Consider the following 19,202-nt stretch of genomic DNA (forward strand, 5'->3'; position numbering starts at 1 on the left):
TATTTTTAAAATGTGCAGAAGAGTTATATGGTTTATAGTGTGTGTGTGTTTTTATAATACGTATAATACAAAATATTATTGAAAGTAAAAAAGTAAGAAATGAGTCACTATTGGATGGGGGACTAAACCAAAGTGGAAATTGAAGGGAAGGAGGTGTGGGGACCAATTACATTTAATGTAGAATAAAAAGTTGATGTTCTAGCCTTGGCCTAAAGAAAATGGCACAACATTGATAGGTTAATGAAATAAAAATAATTTAAGTCTATTTGCTTTAGTCATTTCATTAATAGTGTGGAAGTTCTATGAATTGGAATGGAATGATTTCTTGTATGTTTACATAACTCATTATTATTATTATTATTATTATTATTATTATTATTATTATTTGCTAAAGAGAATGATAGGTTAATGGAATAAAAATAATTTAATGTTTATTTACTTTAGTTATTTCATTGATAACATGGAGGTTCTATGAATTGAAATGATTTCTTGTCTTTTTACACAACTCATTAATATGGCCAAAGAACTAAAGAAGTCATGAATATAATGGTGACAATTCATATTTTATACATAATTTTCTTTTATTTTACACAACTCATTAATATGGCCAAAGAACTAAAGAAGTTGTAATTGGTGACAATTCATATAAACATAATTTTCCTAGTCCTGGCAATTCATATTGTACCTATATTATGGAAAAAATATACAATGATGTAGATTTTTTTAATATATGACTGTGCCACACATTATTCTCTAAAAATTCTTACAATAAACTTGATTTTATAATTAATGTTTGCATTTTTTAAGTCAAGTCAATTTATATGTCCTTGGCAAAAAGGAAGTGGGACAGTAATATGTGGTCTTTGTAACTTCTTTGCAAGATAATCTTCTTAATTATTTTTTCTTATCTTTTAAAAGAAGAATTTGCAAGTTATGCTATTGCAGGCCACTCATTGGTACAAAACAAACAAACACACAGTTTTTTTATTTTTAACATAATATGAAGACGATTTGAATTCTTTACAAGAATTTCAATACCCTCAATACAATGTTTACTTTTTTAATTTTTGGATTTAATGCAAATTAGACATCTACTGGTACAAAAATAAAAATACACAAGTTTGATCAAGTGATTTCCAATCAAGTTTTAATATAAAGAAATCATTATAATCTTAATTTTTTTTTTATATTTTCAAATATTCCATTTATGAGATGTGATAGTGTAGTGTAGACTTACAAATGTACAGGGACAATCGTACTGATAATCTGCTTAGAGGATTTCAAGATTGAATCTTCAAGGAGCTTAAGTTGTTATTCATCTAATAAATTGTCAGTAAGATATTTATAATATGTGATAATACAATTTTATAGGAATGATTTCATATATATACCTTAAAGCATCCTTCTCTCAAGAGATTCCACCCCTCACCTGCCCTTAAACACAACCACAGAGTGTGTTCATAGTATGAATAGTCTAAGCATATTATTTGGTAACGAACACGCATTTACTATCTTATTTTATATTTTTATTTCTATAAATGTCCTTTCAATTTCAAATTATTTCTATAATTTGTGCACTATAATTGACTATAAAGTGATTCACTTTTTTTTTTTAGACAAAGCTATACTTTTGGTCCTTTAAGCTTGTGAAAAAAATTTTATTTTAATCTTTTAATTATATAAATTATCTTTTCAGTCTTCTAACTCTAATATAATTAGTTTTATTAACAAAAAATATTGACATTGAATTTTTAACTATTAATAAAATATTCTAAAATATTGACATATTAAGTTTAATTTTTTAAAATAATAATGACTGACACAAAAAGTATCATTTAACATTAATAATGTTATGGTTAGAGAATTAAAAATATACTTTATAAAATTAAAGTACTAAATTAAAATATTATATAAAGTTTGAGAATCAAATATACACATTTATCTTTTTTTAAAATAAAGTTTGTGGTCATTTCAAAATTGCCAAAATGGGTTGTTTGAGTGGATGGAAAAGTCAATGAAATATAAATTATTAACTGAGAAATTAGAAATATACTCGTTTTTTTAAAATAAAAATTGTGCTCATTTTGGGATTGGAAGATGGGTAGAAGAGGAAGTTGTTAGGGTGTGAGAGAGATTGTTCTATAATTGGTGGTGAGAGGATTGAGATTTTGAGATCCACAACCATATTTTTATATTTATTATTTCTTAGTATTATGAATTTTTATTTTTTATTGTAACTTTTATCTAAACTTATTTAATTCAGATAATTTCCTGGAATATTTTGTCTTGTCTTTGAAATTTTTTTTAAGAATTAACTCATTTGTGTATTTTTATTTGGTTAATTTTTTATATTTGTATTGTTCTATTTTTAATTGGAACTAGGATTGTTGGCCAAAAAAATGAAACTAGGATTAATGTGCATTTTTTCCTTTTAGTTATTTGCACAAGAACTCTGGTATCTTAATGACATGTTTGGTGCATAGAAAAATAAAAAATGTAGTCTAGATTGAAAACGAGAAATGTACCTAGAAAGAAAATCTAATAAGTGCATTTCTTTCTTTCTTTTTTTAGACAAAAGTTTATGTGAGGTGGTTCTTGGGAGCTCATCAGAATGAGCATACCTTCAAGTTCAAAAAGCTTACAGAAGTCATTACTATGCATTTTCCTTTTCATTTCTAGCTATAAAACATTTTTCTACCTACCAAACATTGTGCAAGTGTCTGTTTAGTTCTTGGACCAAATAGTTTAATTTTAAATTAATTATATTGATTATTCTAATTTTAATAAAGTTTTGTCTTCACTTTATTTTTATAAAGGTAATTATATACAACATGATATATTGATAGAAGGGTATATTTTAGTTATTATGATATTTTCTTATTTTATTTTCTTTCTATTTTCCCCTATTTATCCAAATACACGTAGCAATAACCTTTTTTCCCTCTTCTTTCTAATTTTTCTTCTCTCCTTTTCTTTCCTTCCACTACTACTCTTCCCATCCAAACAGAAGACAAAGGATTAAAGGATTTAACCTTACAAACTTCAGGGAGTTGTTTCTAAAAATGTAAACTATTAAGACTTATTAAAACTAGCCAGAACATTGGGACCAATGATTCAATTTTTCATATAACTTATTGGAAATGGGGAGAGAATTGGGATTGGGAAGATACATACCGAAGGAGGAGAAAATGGTTGTCAGAATCCAAAATGTTGGAATTTGTGTGTCGCTAAGTCTCTTGGAGGGCATGGGTAGAGTTAAAAACCAAAAGCTGAGATTGCTCCATGTGTATTAGGCATGATTTCCATCCCACACCACATCCTTGTCTCTTTCTATAGCAGGGCTATGGAAGCCTGTAGACAAGGGAACTGTATTTGGTGCTCATCAGTATTGATAGGCACCATGCTTATCACTCCTATAAGGTGATCTGGGCCCTTCATTTATTCTGAAATGATTTATCCTGTTGATTTAAATTATTTTTTAAATATTTTTATATTATATTTGTCAAAATAAAAATGATAAAAAATTATAATATTAAATATGAACTGTCTAAAGTATATTTAGATTGTCAATTAGCTAAAGTTATAGATTTTTAATATTAAACTAGATCTTTCAAATTGTATCTATACTATCTAGAGAACATTTGAATGGTCAATTTGTAAAAATTATTAAAAAATTAATATTAAATTTGGTCATCAAAATTAAATCTTTACTAGCCAGATTGGTGATAAATATATTTATTAAAGATTTCTATATTTTTTTACATATTTTTATTTTAATAAATACAAACTAAAATTAAAAAGCTTAAATTTGGGACTATCTAGATCTTATGAGGGACGGTGAGTACCATGATATTCATCTTCTAATAAGCATAAAAAAATTGTCTAAGATTATATATGTATATATAAGTAAGCATATAATACGAATGTCAAATAAACTATATTAAGATTATATAATGATTAACTAATTTAATTACATTTGTGGAAATTAAAATTGTCTAAGGATATCATTTTTCTCATTATTTCTTTCTCTCATTTGGTAATTTTAAAGATACATTTATTTTGAGCCTATATAATGGAATGATATTTAGGTCTGTAACTGCATTAAGTTGTGGGTGATATGCATGAAGCAGATTAACTCAATTATAATAGGACATCTCTTATAATTGTCTTCTTCTTCATTGCTTTTTGCAGCGAGCCCTAGTGTTCCATCGTCTGCATTTTAATTTCTATTATTTCTTTCTTTCTTTTAGTGGCAGTGAGCATTTGTTAGGACTTAGGAGATAGCCTTTAGGTTTATGTGGAGTTCAAGTAATCCACATGGAACTTTATGGCCACATCAGTAAAAATATTCTAATGGAGTTTTTCTTGAGAGCGATCTTAGAATTAAACAAAAAAATCCAATTTATACTATGAGTATATTAATTCTTTTGAAAGAATTATTTCAAAGGACTAAAAGACTAAAGTAAATTTATATAATAATTAAAAAATTAAAAAATATAAAATGAGGACCAAATATTCTTTAATAAATTTGTCTAAAAATTTGCTACTTTTATTCCATAATTTGCAACCTTCAAAACAAAAAATTGCAAAGATTTTTTTAATTTGTAAAAGAAAAACTATGAAAATCATTACTTGGAAACAGTTTTCCTTCACAAATTAATGATCAGAAAATAATTGGAAATGAATCACACCCATATGGTTTCTTATGGTTTCTTCAGGAATCATATGATTTTCACAATCTCTACAAATGTCACGGTACAAAAGCAGTTTGAAAAACATAATATGACTAGATACTAAATTACAAATCTATATAATATTCTACTTTCAGTATTTAAATCCTATTATATAATAGGTGAGATATCTGAGATTTTTTTTTATAATTTTTATATTTTTTTAAAATCTTTATATATTTTATTGGGATTTTCATATAATTTGAAAATGTAGAAGATATTGCTCCACAAGTCTTTATACACTTTTTTATTCTTTCATATTTCTATATATATATATATATATATATTTTACTGAGTATTCTAATATTTTTTCAATCCTTTAATCTTTTCTGGTACCTTTTAGTAAAGTTCAATACAAAACATGGTTATAAAACATAGTTTTCCTTAAAATTTGAGAGTACCATGGATCATGACGGAGTTTATAAAAGAAGAAAGCTATTTCTCTCTGTTTTAAAGAAAACACACCATGTATGTAACTTTTTTACCTGAAATCATGAAATTTGTTGAAGTTAGATTACCCAAGTTATTTGTAGAAAGAGTAAAAAATGAAATAAGGCAAAAAAAGGAGGAATAATAAATTATAATATTTTAAAGAAATTTAAACATTTTTAAATTTGTAAAAGAAAAACTAGTGAAAATCATTACCTAGAAATAGTTTTCCATAACAAATTAATGATCAGCAAATAATTGGAAATGAAGATAATTTTGACAAATTTTTTCCTTCATGAATTATTAAATTTCACTTTGAAATTCTTTTTTAGTTGATTGCAGACTAATGAAATTCTTTTATAGACTAATGCACTGAAGAATCTTTTGTCTTTATTTTGGGTTTCCAAATATATTAGTCTTTAGATTTAACTTTAGTTCAATCTTTTGATCCTTTAATGTCATCCTCCCATTTATTTCTCTTGCAAATAAACTATAGTTGATTGAAAAATGAATTATAGATTGTTGGTTAAAAAAAATGAATTATAGATGTCTTCTATTGAATACAATTTTTATATATAGCTTGAAGATAAGTGTGTTATGCATATTAAAGTTATTTCGTTAATAGCAAAATTATTGTGTTCTATCAATAAGATTTTGTTAACTATTTTCACAACTCATTGATGGGGTGAATTTTTTTAAGTCAGTTAATCCATATGCCTATTAAAATGGCACAAATCCAATAATGAAGAGTTGATGGAATATGAATAGTATTCAGCATATTGAGGTCCAATTAATGTAGATAATATCTTGTCTCTTCTCAAGAAAAAAACAAGTCATATGGATTGTGACAACTTTTTTATTTGTCTATATATTTTTCTTGATCAAGCTAAGTCAACTCAAATACCCACCACATCACTGGAAAAATATGACACGATAATGTGGATTCTTTGTTCAAATTTGAATAGTTGGTGCATTATTTTTTCCCTATTCAATACTTAACCTTTGATTTATGAATTGAGTAAAATAAGTGTTATTTTAAGAAAACAACATCAAAGTAACAAATAATTTTCCAATTCCAATTACCACATGTTAATCCTACGAAACACAATCATTAGAGGGTAAAATACCATGGCGTTAATACAGTGGCATGATAATAGTCTTTGGTAGAATTTGAACGGTCCATATAATTTCCATTAAAGAACTCACGTATATGGTTGCGTTTTAACAAAGGAGTAAAATAGATGCTATTTCACGTTTTTTTCCTTAACAATTACTGAGTTGTTTGTTCACACTGAACGATAATTCTATAATTTAAAATAGCCCCAGTTTATTCATTGAAGTCATTGCCAGAGGAAAAGTAATCATTGTTTAAATTAAAATAGTTATGCATTTTTTTTAATGAAAAAATAGATATGGATATTTACAACATTTAATTTGGACTTAGCAAATCAAAAATTTGTACATGGGAAGTTGTAATTGTTTGTTTCATTCTATTCATTTCCACAACAAAAGTAGTGATTGCTTAAACCAAACAAAGCACTGATATTTACTTTATTCGGACCAGATCTGTTACTTTTTTATTTTAAATTGGGGGTATTTTAGCCATTTCACCAAAAAATTATTAATGTCAGAAAGGTCTTTAGGGATTGAAAAGAATTATAACATTTCAAGGGACCTCATTTTCATTTTCATGTTTTAAGAGAGATTTTTTTTGGGGTCATTTTTTCCTAATTTCAATGTGAGATCATTAGTAGAATTTTATAATATAAAATTCTTCATTTGATCATGCAATCAAATATGAAAAGATAAGATATAAAATCAATTGAATGTCAATAAAACGTATCAATTACAATCTCAAAGTCTCAACCATTTAAGTGAATAAAATATATTTGTCAAGCTGCTTCTTCATTTGTACTCAAATAATCAAAGATTATAAAAATATTACAATTTTTTTAAATAAAGATATTTGAGAATAAACGTTTTTTAAGAGAATTAGCTAGGTGGCAAAAAATCTCGTGGCTCTAATTTTCTAGACTTCTTTATTTCATGAAAGATGAAATTTAAGTATCTTAGCAAGAATTTGAATAGTGCACTTTTTATTTGGTTCACAATTTATTCGGCTTTTATTAACGTTGATGAGTGGTGCACGCTTATCCATCTCAAATCAAGCGCAAATATATATAGCATGACCTTTTTCACCGTCCATTTTCAATCTTTTAAGCCTTAGAGCAATCCAATATGGCCAACCTTTGGTTTTGGTTTTCCTTCTCCATGTTCTCACTGCTTTGCTGTCTCATGGTCTCCCCAACTTTATGTAGTCACGCCAATTTCACCAAATATGATGAATTAGCACTTCTTGCTTTCAAGTTTCCTGTGAGAGATCCATTCAATCACTTGTCTAATTGGTCCAACCCTTCCTCCATTTGCAATTGGGTTGGGATTACTTGTGATGCTAACAATGAGAGAGTAAATATATTGAACCTTGCTACCATGAATCTCATCGGCACCTTACCCTCACAAGTGAGGAATTTGTCTTCCCTTGTTGAACTTGATCTTCATAATAACAATTTTCATGGTGAGTCACCGAAGGAGTTGCTACAGTTACACAAGTTGAAAATTCTCAACCTTAGCTATAATGAAAATTCTCCAAATTTGATCCTTCGAGATAATAGTTTTTGAGATGTTATTCCTCCAATTGTATCGAATTTGTCAAAATTAGAGACCTTGGATTGGAATCACAATTTCATCCATGGATCAATTCCACCTGAGATTGGAAGGCTTCAACATTTAAAGATTTTACGTATAGCAGGGAACAATCTTTCAGAAAATATACTAATAACTATTTCTGGCTTATCATCACTTGAGCTGATGTCTTTGTCAAGGAACTCCTTAAAAAGGTATGCCTTTCATAATATCAGATAAATTTATATTTTCTCCGAGTCATTTCAAACAATCATGGCAATTTAAACTTAGCAGTATACCTTTCATAATAGCATGAACAAGGTATTCCTTTCAAAAAGTTGGAGGTTTGTACTGGCTTCAAAGAGAAGAATAAAATATATTCATTTATCTTTAATTTTCTTAATATTAATGAAGCCAATCCATCCTTTTCAAAATACACACTTTAGTTTCATTTTTTTACACTCTGTTGAAAGTAATTTAGCAAAGATTCTCAAAGGTGAATCATGGCAATTTAAACTTAGTAGTATACCCTTCACCCATACCATTAATTCTAACCATATCACTCTCCCTTGCCTTTGCTGAAAACAACGCATGCAACACGCGACATAATGATGCACTTTTTTAATTTTATCCAATCATTTATACACCATAATAAATATGTATAGTTCCAGCATGCCAAAAAAAAAGTACAGTTCCAAAATTTATCTATTTATGCTAATGAAATTTTTGGTCCACAATCAGAGGTGTCTTTTTGGCTTGATTTCTTGGTCTTTGAGTTTGGGTTTTACGTTTTAAACCCTTGTTCATGCTATTTTGTTTCCTTTTCCTGGAAATATACTAAAATCTCCAAGTGAGGCATTTTATCTAATTTTATCTTTAATTCACACATTAATAAGCCAAAATATGAGAAAAAATCATACATAAATATATGTAAAATGCCCATTTATCAAATATCTATATGAATATTAAATTATAAAGTGTTCATTTCAATTGTTCGCTTAGAATTATAAATGAGAATTTCAAATGAAAAATATAAAACTTCAAGTCTTATAATTTTATGAAGGTTAAAAAATAAAGTCCTATAGTTTTACCAAATTTAATTTTAATATGATTAAATGCTACCATTATATATTAGTCTTGTGTGTAAAATTAAACTTTATTTCTGTATAATCTTTTTGTTTGGGATTAACTCTTTAGTTTGTGTTCATTTAACGTGGGACTTATATGATTAACTTGTTATTAGGTCTGCAAGTAAAAATATAATAAAAACAATTGTTTGATGATGTTTAATATATCAAATTTATCGAAGAGCTTCAGCACAAGTGGGAAGTGTACTACCACATATTTTTTATTATACATAATCACACATAATTCTGGTAACTCTACTGATTAATTATTAAAAAGGGTTCAAATTAGTCGCTACACATAAAAAAACTTTGTTTGGTTTAAGAGCTTTATCATTTTCCTATTTTCTAAATACAAAGTCAAGAGTGATAATATTTTGATCACAACAACTTTAAAAGAATGCATTCGTAAAATTATCGTTGTTATTTTTTTTTTAAGCTTTTATAACAATCATTTTGTATAGGAGAACTCATAATAATGTGGTTTTCTTATTGTCATATTGTAGGAGATATTCCCAAAACAATTGGTGCTCTCACAAACATGAAAATTATATACCCAGGGACTAACAATTTGTCTGGCCAAATACCAAGAAGCATTGGAAACTTGGCTATGCTTCAGGAATTATATCTTCATGACAATAACTTAGAAGGTATGCTTTCAACCAATATAATGTATAACTTTTCATCAATTTTGTGTTATTTTTGCATGTTATTATTGGTCACGTGGTCCATCCGTCAACTATATTTGTCTAATATTGTTCAGAAATATTACTCCGTTTACCTCTATTTTTTGTTAAAAATAGAGATGAACATATAAATATTGTTATTGATTTTGTGGAGATTTGCATTTTCAGTTCCATGTTCTCCTATATGGGTATTCGAATTATCAAAATTAGCACAATTTATTTAAATTGACTTCCCTTAAGAAAATAAATGTTTGATAATCCCTAGACTACTGTTACTTTTCAAGGATATATGCTAATTAAGATGCATTGTGAATTTGATTTTTCTTTAAAAATTTGATCTTGTTCACAAAAATTTATAAGGTATCCCTAGACTACTGTTGCTTTAAATTGCAATTCGGTATTGTCAAATTTTCGTTTCCTTTGTGTTGTTGTTTTGTCTTTTGAAATTTAATAATCATAAGCTTAAATGCTAATAGTTTTCTAGTGAAAATACTATTAATTATATGTAATATTAGAGTTGAAACATATTCATTTGAGTGATAATGTTCATATGGAGTGCATCAATATTAAAATATAAAGTTTACACTTCAATTGTTTCACTTAAATTGTAAATAAGAAGTAAAAAATTGAAGAAATATAAAACTTTAATCGCTATAGTTTTACCAAATTCTAAGAATCAGTCCCTAATGCAAATAATGAATTATGATTCTATTTATCTCTATTTTAAGAGCTAAAAACAGAGGTAAACATATACAGCTACACACAGTGCCAAAATTTATTTATTTATATTTAAGGTGTTGGGCAAATGCACAAGAAAGAGAAAGAGACTTTGAAATTTGGTTAATGATTTTTTTCCTTCGTAATGCTTAATAGTTAACCACGTCATCTATAATAAAAGAATTCGTTTGCAATATTATCACTTTCCTAGTATTTCATCGGTTCTATCAGCAGGGCCGCGTGTAACACTAGTCCATTATGGCTATCGTCTTAGGCCAAAAAAATGTTCACTTATATCCTATATAATTGGGCCTTCTATTTATTATTAAGCATTAATGTTAATTATATATTTTCATTAAGAATTTATTACTTACTTTTATCTTAGATAACCAATAGTTAATTATATCTCTTCATTAAAAATTTATGGCTGCATATACTCTGCCACAACCACCTTGTCATTTCATCTGTTCTTTTCTGTCAACCAAATCACTTCTTGCTCTACCATTATTTTCTTATTAAAAAAGAAAAACTATAGCTCATGCTCAGCCATTTCCATGGGCACGGCTTGATTGATAAATTGATTTTTCATTTGTCATTATGAAGTCCACAAATCCTTTTATTTGTTCAAAGGAGTTTTGCACTTCTATTAAGAGAATAAAGAAATCCAATCATAGATGGCCATATATATTAGGTATGTTTGTTTCTCTTTTACCCTTTATTTATGATTGTTTTGAATTTTATAGAATTCGAAACGGTAAAATAATAATACATTAGACCTCTAAAATAATTTTCCCTTAGGCCCTAAAACTCCTAGAGATGTCCCTGTCTTTGAGTGTTTGGTTTCAAAGTTTGTAGAAGACTGAACCAAGAGCTAGTGCCTAAAACAATAGGCGGAATTGGATAGCCCAATCTGTTTAGAAAATCACGACTTTTCTTGTGGTTATGTCATCATCAGTTGCTATTGGTATCAAATATGTCAAAATTAGAGACCTTGGATTGGAATTTTAATTCTATCCATGGATCTATTCCACTTGAGATTGGAAGGCTTCAATGTTTAGCAAGGAGTGATATTTGAGGAAAAATACCTCCAGTTATTTTTGGCTTATCCTTACTTGAATTGATGTCATACAACTCCTTAATAGGTGTGTCGTTAATAATAGCAGATAAATTCATATATTTTCACTAATCATTTTAAAAAAATTTATGTGTTAGAATATCTTAGAATAAGCCATTTACAATATCTTATTCAACATTGATTTTGTTGGAGAGGGGAATGGGATATATATATTGATTATGTTGAGTAGGGGGCAATAAATGAATCTACAAATTACATATAATTTTAATTTGATGTGATATTGGTCACTCCATCATTATGCTTTCAACACAACATAGTGTGTTAACATCATTTAGTATTCTTTGCAGTACCAGGAACAAATATTTTGCATGCTTTTATTAGTTTTTGTCCTTTTCATTTGGATTCTTGAAGCCATAATGCAAGAGATACTTTTGAATGGTTTTTAAATCTATATGACTTTTTATACAACATTTGTTGCCCATGATCATCTCCATAAGGTTGTATTGTATTTCTATGATTTTCTATAATATATACACAAGCACTCATATCAGTGTTTTTATTTGTTATTGTGATAATGTAGGAGACATTCCAAATGAAATTGCCAATCTTACAAATATTAAAATTATGTACTTGGCTCATAATCAACTCATTGGCTTCATACCTAGAAGCATTGGAAGTTTGGTTTCGCTTCAGAAATTAGATCTTAGTTCCAATAATTTACAAGGTATAATTTTTGTGCAAATTATAATTCAATATAGAATATTTCTTTCTTCTTACTTCTTGTCTCTTGCAACTTGAAATTACCAACTTAGATGCTAATAGGTTTCGTTAAAATTCCATTAATTATATGTCACAAAATGTGTAAGTCTAGAATAAACTTTTTTTTCTCATAAAACAAAAATTGGATTATATTTTTATACATAATTTGTAATATTTTATAGGGAGAATTACAATTAGGTCCCACATAAGGAATTAATTACTACAAGGTCCATTGACGATTGAACTAAAGTACTATCAATGCAATTTAGTTCAGTTATCAATGGACCTTGCAGTAATTAATTCCCTTGTGTGGGACTTTAATATCATTCTCCCTATTTTATGATGTCACTGAGAACTCAACCTGTTACAAGGATTTCAAATATAAAAGGGGATAATTTCGGTTAGGTCTCTTGTAAGGAAACTTTCATTAAATTTCAAAGGACTTTCTTTTTTCCCCAACTGCTGATATATTCCTAAGGCAAATAAACTAGTACAGTACAACTAAAACTGGAAACGACAACAAAGCAACAAGACATAGAAAGCGGCAAAGCAAAAACAGAATCAGCAACAACATAAGAGAGATCAGCCAAATAATTTTAACTAGTAGGTGAGACAAAGGAGGTTATGGTGAAGACACCCATCTTATTAGAACTAGCAACAATATGCTTGATTTTTAATTTAAAAGGACTTCAATGAACTTAAAAATCAAACATAATTACTAAATCCAATTTTAATGAAGGAAGGGTATTTTATTAAAAAAGATGAGTATTTTTGTAAGTTTTAATTTTTAAAATTTTATAAAAATTTCTTGGGATTTAAATGCAAATTTGTAATTTAAATTTAATTTAAAAATTAAATACAAATAATTTTAACTAAATATTGGCCCGTTGCTTTAAAAAAAAAAATTCCCACGCTAATATCTCTTCAAATACATACAAAAATGACACTGTACATTAGGTAATAGAAGCATAAGCCCATCACCAAATCTATCATTCATAGATGCAACTTTTAAACATATATACGAACACTCGTAGTATTGTACTTTTTATTTTGTTATATTGATACGCACACATAATTATATAAAAAGTTAGTTTATAAATTTTGAAATTTTGTTGATAATTCTATCGTCACAATTGTAGTCTTACCTTGTTTTAAAAGGTTCTACTTACTGTAACCCCCATAAATTTCAATGTATAATATATTTAGGTTAAATATTTTAAAGTATATCATGTTTTATAATGAAACTTTTGGTTAAGTATTTAAATTAAATATTTTAAAGTATATCACATTTTTACATATCCAAACTATCTACTCTTTTTGGTTGTTTTTGCTTAGTCAATTATAAAAATTTTGAGAGATAAAGTTCTCGTTTGTTTCAGCTTATTTTTTGAAAAAAAATTAAGTTTTTTAAAATATTATTTTGTGACTTTAACTATGTTTGTTTAAATTTTTGAAAATAAATAAAATAAAAAAATAAATTTTTTATTATTTTAAGTAACTACTTTGAGAGAGAATGTTTTAAAATTGCAAGATGCAGGAAGATATACTAAGATTTCAAATAATAAAATAATAAATTAATTTTATAAAATAGAAATAAAGAAATATATTATAAAATTTAAAAATAACTAACTAATAATTAATTTTTTATTATTGTATCAAACATAAAATAATGTATACTTTTTATAAAAGTTTTACATAATAATTATTTTATAAAATCCTTAAATTACAAATAATAGACTTAAACTTCTTCTTGCAGGTTGATTTATATTAATATTTAATGTTGGGGTACTAATTCTTAATGATCTTTGTCCAATATTATTATTAGTTAATAACCTTCTTGAATTATTTTCATTTTCATAATATCCTATAGTATTATCCAATTCTAATCTTAATTGTTCAAGCTTTGTTATTCTAGTTAGGTCTAATTCAATTTCTTGTAATACTAACATAAAATGTTTATCAATTGTTAACTTTTTTTATTTCTTTTATAAATTTTATGTTCGTTTGTAAATACTAATCCTATCATTGCTATTATACTTATAGTTTTTGATCTTGGTGATAATTTTATTCCTCCTAATTTATGATATATTAACAAAATTTTATTCATATTTTTATCAACTCTTGAATTATAAAAGTTAGTTTTTATTGCAAATTTTAATTTTTGATATATTAAATTTCTAGTTAATATTCCTAAAATAGTGTTTTCAACACTACTTGTTATTCTTTCATTAATTATTAATAATTCTATTAGTGAATTTCTTCCTTCTTGAAAATAAGCTTTTACTAATAATTATACTCCTACAATATATATTTCTATTACATCATCTTTAAATGGTAATTTACTAATTTTTGCACCTATTAAGGCTTTACTTATTAAAGGTATTCTGAATACTCCTTCTATTAATGTTGATTCTATAAAGTGTTTCTTTTCCAATACTACACATGCATATTTTTCTTGGCTTTTAGATTTAACAAGCTTTCCTACTTTGTTCATATAACTTTCATTTTTTTAATTCTTAAGGTTTTAAATATAATTTAGTATCTCTTATTTTCTCATATTGTTTTTGATTCTTTTTTGAAATATTCCTTGTTCAGCTTCTATAACTTCTTCATATTCATTATATTCATTTTGGTTACTACTTTCAGGTTCATCTTCTAATTTATTCATCATATATATATAATTCATTTCTTCTTCAGATTTACTATTTCAATTTTAGTTTCACTTATTATTTTTAATTTGTAAATTTCTACATTTGATTTACTTAATTCATTTTTTATTTCAGATAATTCTTCATCATATCCTATTAGTTCTAAATTTTTTTATAAGCTTCTTCAATTATTTTTATAATTTTCTTGTCTTTTTCACTTGGGCAATTAGGTGATATATCTCCTAATTCTCTACAATTATAACATTTACATTTTTTGGGTTTTCTATTATAATTTATTCTCCTTTTTCCTTTTCTTTTAAAGAATTTTCTTGGCTTTTATTTTCTATATTTTTTATAATATTTATCTTTTGGATATTTTCTAAATTTTATTTTCATTTTTCTTTTCTTTCTTTTTCTTTCATATTTTTGTTGTTTACATCTCCATTTATGTCCTATCATTATTTCTCCACATCTTAAAATTGTTTATTTATCTTATAATATTTCATATTTCTCCATGCATTTCTACATTTATCAGGTATATATTTTCTTAAAAATAATTCTCTTCTTCTCATAGTATCTACTTTATTTAATACATTTATTGGTCCATGTCTTAGATCATCTATTATTTCAACTCTTGCTGATGTTATTTGATAGGTATTAGAGTAGTCTTCTAATATTATATCTGATAATAATTTTAATAATTTTTTATAGAATAAATCTAAATAAAATCTTTCTTCTTTTAAGTCTCCCAATCTTGCTTCATAATAATATTTTTTGTATTCATATATAAAAGCATTTAAATATTCTGGTTCTAATGAATATAATTCTTTATGTTTGGTTATTTCCTTTATATCTTGTGTTATTCCTACAAATTCATTTCTTAAAGCTTTTTGATATTTTTCTATAATCATTGCATAATATTATTTTCTATTTCCATAAATTTTTTCTGGTTTTCTGAAATCTTCTCTAAATTCTTGTGATTTACTTCTCCACTAATTTTATACATTTCCTAAAAATGTTGCTTCTATTAACATAGTTGCAGTTTGTATATCTACATTTTTTCCTATTAATGCTATTAATATTGCTTTTTCCCATTCTTCTATTATTTTATTATTATCTAAATTACAATCTAAATCTAGCCATATTCTTGAATTTGATATTTGTTTATTTTCATATTATGCTAAAGGTGTTGGTGTAAATTCATTATTTTTTGCGATGTTAAAAGTTGATGAAAAGGTATATTATTACAATCTATTTTATTTGGTTTTATAAAATCAATTTTATGGTATGATTCATGTTTCGCTAGTTCTAATATTCTTTTATCTTTTGGTTCTTCTAATATTCTACTTGATTCTACATTTCTATTATTATATGATTGGTCATCTAAATTTGGCAGTTTAAAGTCTTGAGGCATTTTATAGGGTTGTTCATGAATTACTAATTCTGAATTTTGCATATTTATAAAAATTTCATCATAATTATTATTTATCAATGTTTATATTCTTGTTTTATTTTTCTAACTCTTCTTTTTCTTCTTTTTCTTCTTTTTCCAATAATTTTTTTAATTCCATTTCTAGTTCTTTTGATTGACTTAGTTCATCATCTTCTAATTCATCCATTACTTTAGTCATATTTATATTTATATTTTGTTGTGATTTTTGTTGTATTTTCTTTCTGGGTTTATAATTATAATTTCTTAACATTATTTCTATAGCTCTATTAGCTTCAAATTCTTCTTCATTTATTTCATTTTCTCCTCTTAATTCTCTTTCTCTTTCTAGCTTTTTTTTATTTCTTTTTGCATAATTTGTTCCATTTTCTCTATCGAATATTTCTATTTGTGCATGTATAAACCATATATTATTGTTCATTACTTATTGTCCTTTTCTTAATTTTTCTGTTTCTATCCTAGTTTGTTTTATATTTTCATGCATATCTTGTTTTCTTAGTTTTTTTCTTCAGTCATGTAACTATTCTCATCATATTTACTTGTGAACATTCTTCTTCAATGCTATTATGAGGATTTATTCCTAAAGCTTCCATTATTCTATAAATATTATGTTTTATTAAACTTTGTTTGTTTCTTAATTGTTCTGTATCATATGTTATTTCTTTTAATTGTTCATTACAATCTTTTTTTAGTTCATATACTTTTTGTTCTAAATGTTTAGCACATTCTTTTAATCTCATTTGTTGTGATTTTTGTTGTATTTTCTTTCTGGGTTTATAATTATAATTTTCTAACATTATTTCTACAACTCTATTAGCTTCTTCAAATTCTTCTTTATTTATTTCATTTTCTCCTCTTAATTCTCTTTCTCTTTCTATTTCTAGTTTTTATTTTATTTCTTTTTCTTTTCTTTGTGCATAATTTGTTCCATTTTCTCTATCTAATATTTCTATTTGTGCATGCATAAATCATATATTATTGTTCATTATTTCTTGTCCTTTTCTTAATTTTTCCGTTTCTATCCTAGTTTGTTTTATGTTTTCGTGCATATCTTATTTTCTTATTTTTTCTTCAGTCATATAATTTTCTTCAACAATTCTCATCGCATTTACTTGTGACCATTCTTCTTCTATACTATTATGAGGATTTATTCCTAAGGCTTCCAACACTTTTAGCACAATATGAAAATAAAGAAATATCAAATTCAGGAATATGGCTAGATTTGAATTGTAATTTAGATAATAATAAATTAGTAGAAGAATGGGGAAAAGCAACGTTAATAGCATGAATAGAAAAAATTGTAGATATACAAACTGTAACTATGTTAATAGAAGCAACATTTTTAGGAAATGTACAAAATTAATGGAGAAGTAAATTACAAGAATTTAGATAAGATTTCAGAAAACTAGAAAAAAATTTATGGAAATAGAAAAGAATATTATGCAATGATTATAGAAAAATATCAAAAAGCTCTAAGAAATCAATTTGTAGGAATAACACAAGATATAAATGAAATAACCAGACATAAAGATGCAATAAAAATATTACATGAAATAGAATTATATTAATTAGAACCAAAATATTTAAATGCTTCTATATGTGAATACAAAAAATATTATTATAAAGCAAGATTAAGGGATTTAAAAGAAGAAAGATTTTATTTAGATTTATTCTATAGAAAATTATCAAAATTATTATCAGATACAATATTAGAAGACTACTATAATACCTATCAAATAACATCAACAGGAGATGAAATAATAGATGATCTAAGACATGGACCAATAAATGTATTAAATAAAGTTGATACTATGGGAAGAAGAAAATTATTTTTAAGAAAATATATAGCTGATAAATGTAGAAATGCATGAACAAATATGAAATAATTTTTTGTATCTGATTTAGTTAATTTATTTTCTACTTTAGATAATTCTTTATCATATCCTGTTGGTTCTAAATTTTCTTTATAAGTTTTTTCCATTATTTTGATAATTTTCTTGTCTTTTTTACTTGGGCAGTAGGTGATATATGTCCTAATTCTTCACAATTATAACATTTATATTTTTTAGGTTTTTTATTATAATTTATTCTCCTTTTTCCTTTTCTTTTAAAGAATTTTCTTGGTTTGTATTTTCTATATTTTTTATAATATTATCTTTTGGATGTTTTCTAAATTTTATTTTCAGTTTTCTTTTCTTTCTTTTTCTGCAATATTTTTCTGATTTACATCTCCATTTATCTCGTATCATTACTTCTCCACATCTTAAAATTATTTTATTTGTCTTATAATATTTCATATTTCTCCATGCATTTCTACATTTATCAGCTATATAATTTCTTAGAAATCCTTTTATTTTGTTATATTGTTGGCTGATAAAGATCTTTGGCCATGGAAGTAGTTCAAATATTCAAAAAACTTCTGCATTTGCAAGAGAAAAAAAATGAAAGGGGAAAACATATATGTTAAACAAGTCCCTATAATACAAACATGAGCAAGAATAGATGTCAGAATATGTCTAAAAGGGTTTCAAAAAAATGAGTGATGGGAGGGAGAATCAAAATTTAAAATGACTTTTATCTCTTATTTTTATAAAATAGAAATAAAGTAATATATTATAAAATTTAAAATAACTAACTAATAATTACTTTTTTATTATTGTATCAAACACAAAATAATGTCTATTTTTTATAAAATTTTTACATAATAATTATTTTATAAAATCCCTAAATTACTAATAATAACTTATTTTTTAATATTTAAAAAATGGACCCAACAAAATACAAAGAATACATAATGTTAATATGTAACTAGAAAGTAAAACCTGGATGGATCCAACATTGAATTCAATGTTGGTTTATCCAATTTTGTTACTTATCAATCACAATCAATTTTGCTCTTATT

At 25.7% G+C, this 19,202-nt stretch overlaps 1 protein-coding gene across 1 annotated transcript in view; it reads left to right on the forward strand.

The window, feature by feature from the left end:
* The first annotated feature begins 7,397 nt into the window (after positions 1–7,397).
* Positions 7,398–19,202, forward strand: part of LOC129314027 (LRR receptor-like serine/threonine-protein kinase EFR) — a 31,428-nt gene continuing 19,623 nt past the window's right edge. Inside the window, exons 1-3 of the mRNA XM_054957408.1 lie at positions 7,398–7,734; positions 9,472–9,615; positions 12,024–12,167. Of these exons, the coding sequence (XP_054813383.1) occupies positions 7,398–7,734; positions 9,472–9,615; positions 12,024–12,167 (625 nt within the window). The remainder of the gene's footprint in view (positions 7,735–9,471; positions 9,616–12,023; positions 12,168–19,202) is intronic.

The sequence above is a fragment of the Prosopis cineraria genome, unplaced genomic scaffold, assembly GCF_029017545.1.
Source record: "Prosopis cineraria cultivar Desert tree isolate PC_DT_omini unplaced genomic scaffold, ASM2901754v1 PC6, whole genome shotgun sequence".
NCBI lineage: Eukaryota > Viridiplantae > Streptophyta > Magnoliopsida > Fabales > Fabaceae > Prosopis > Prosopis cineraria.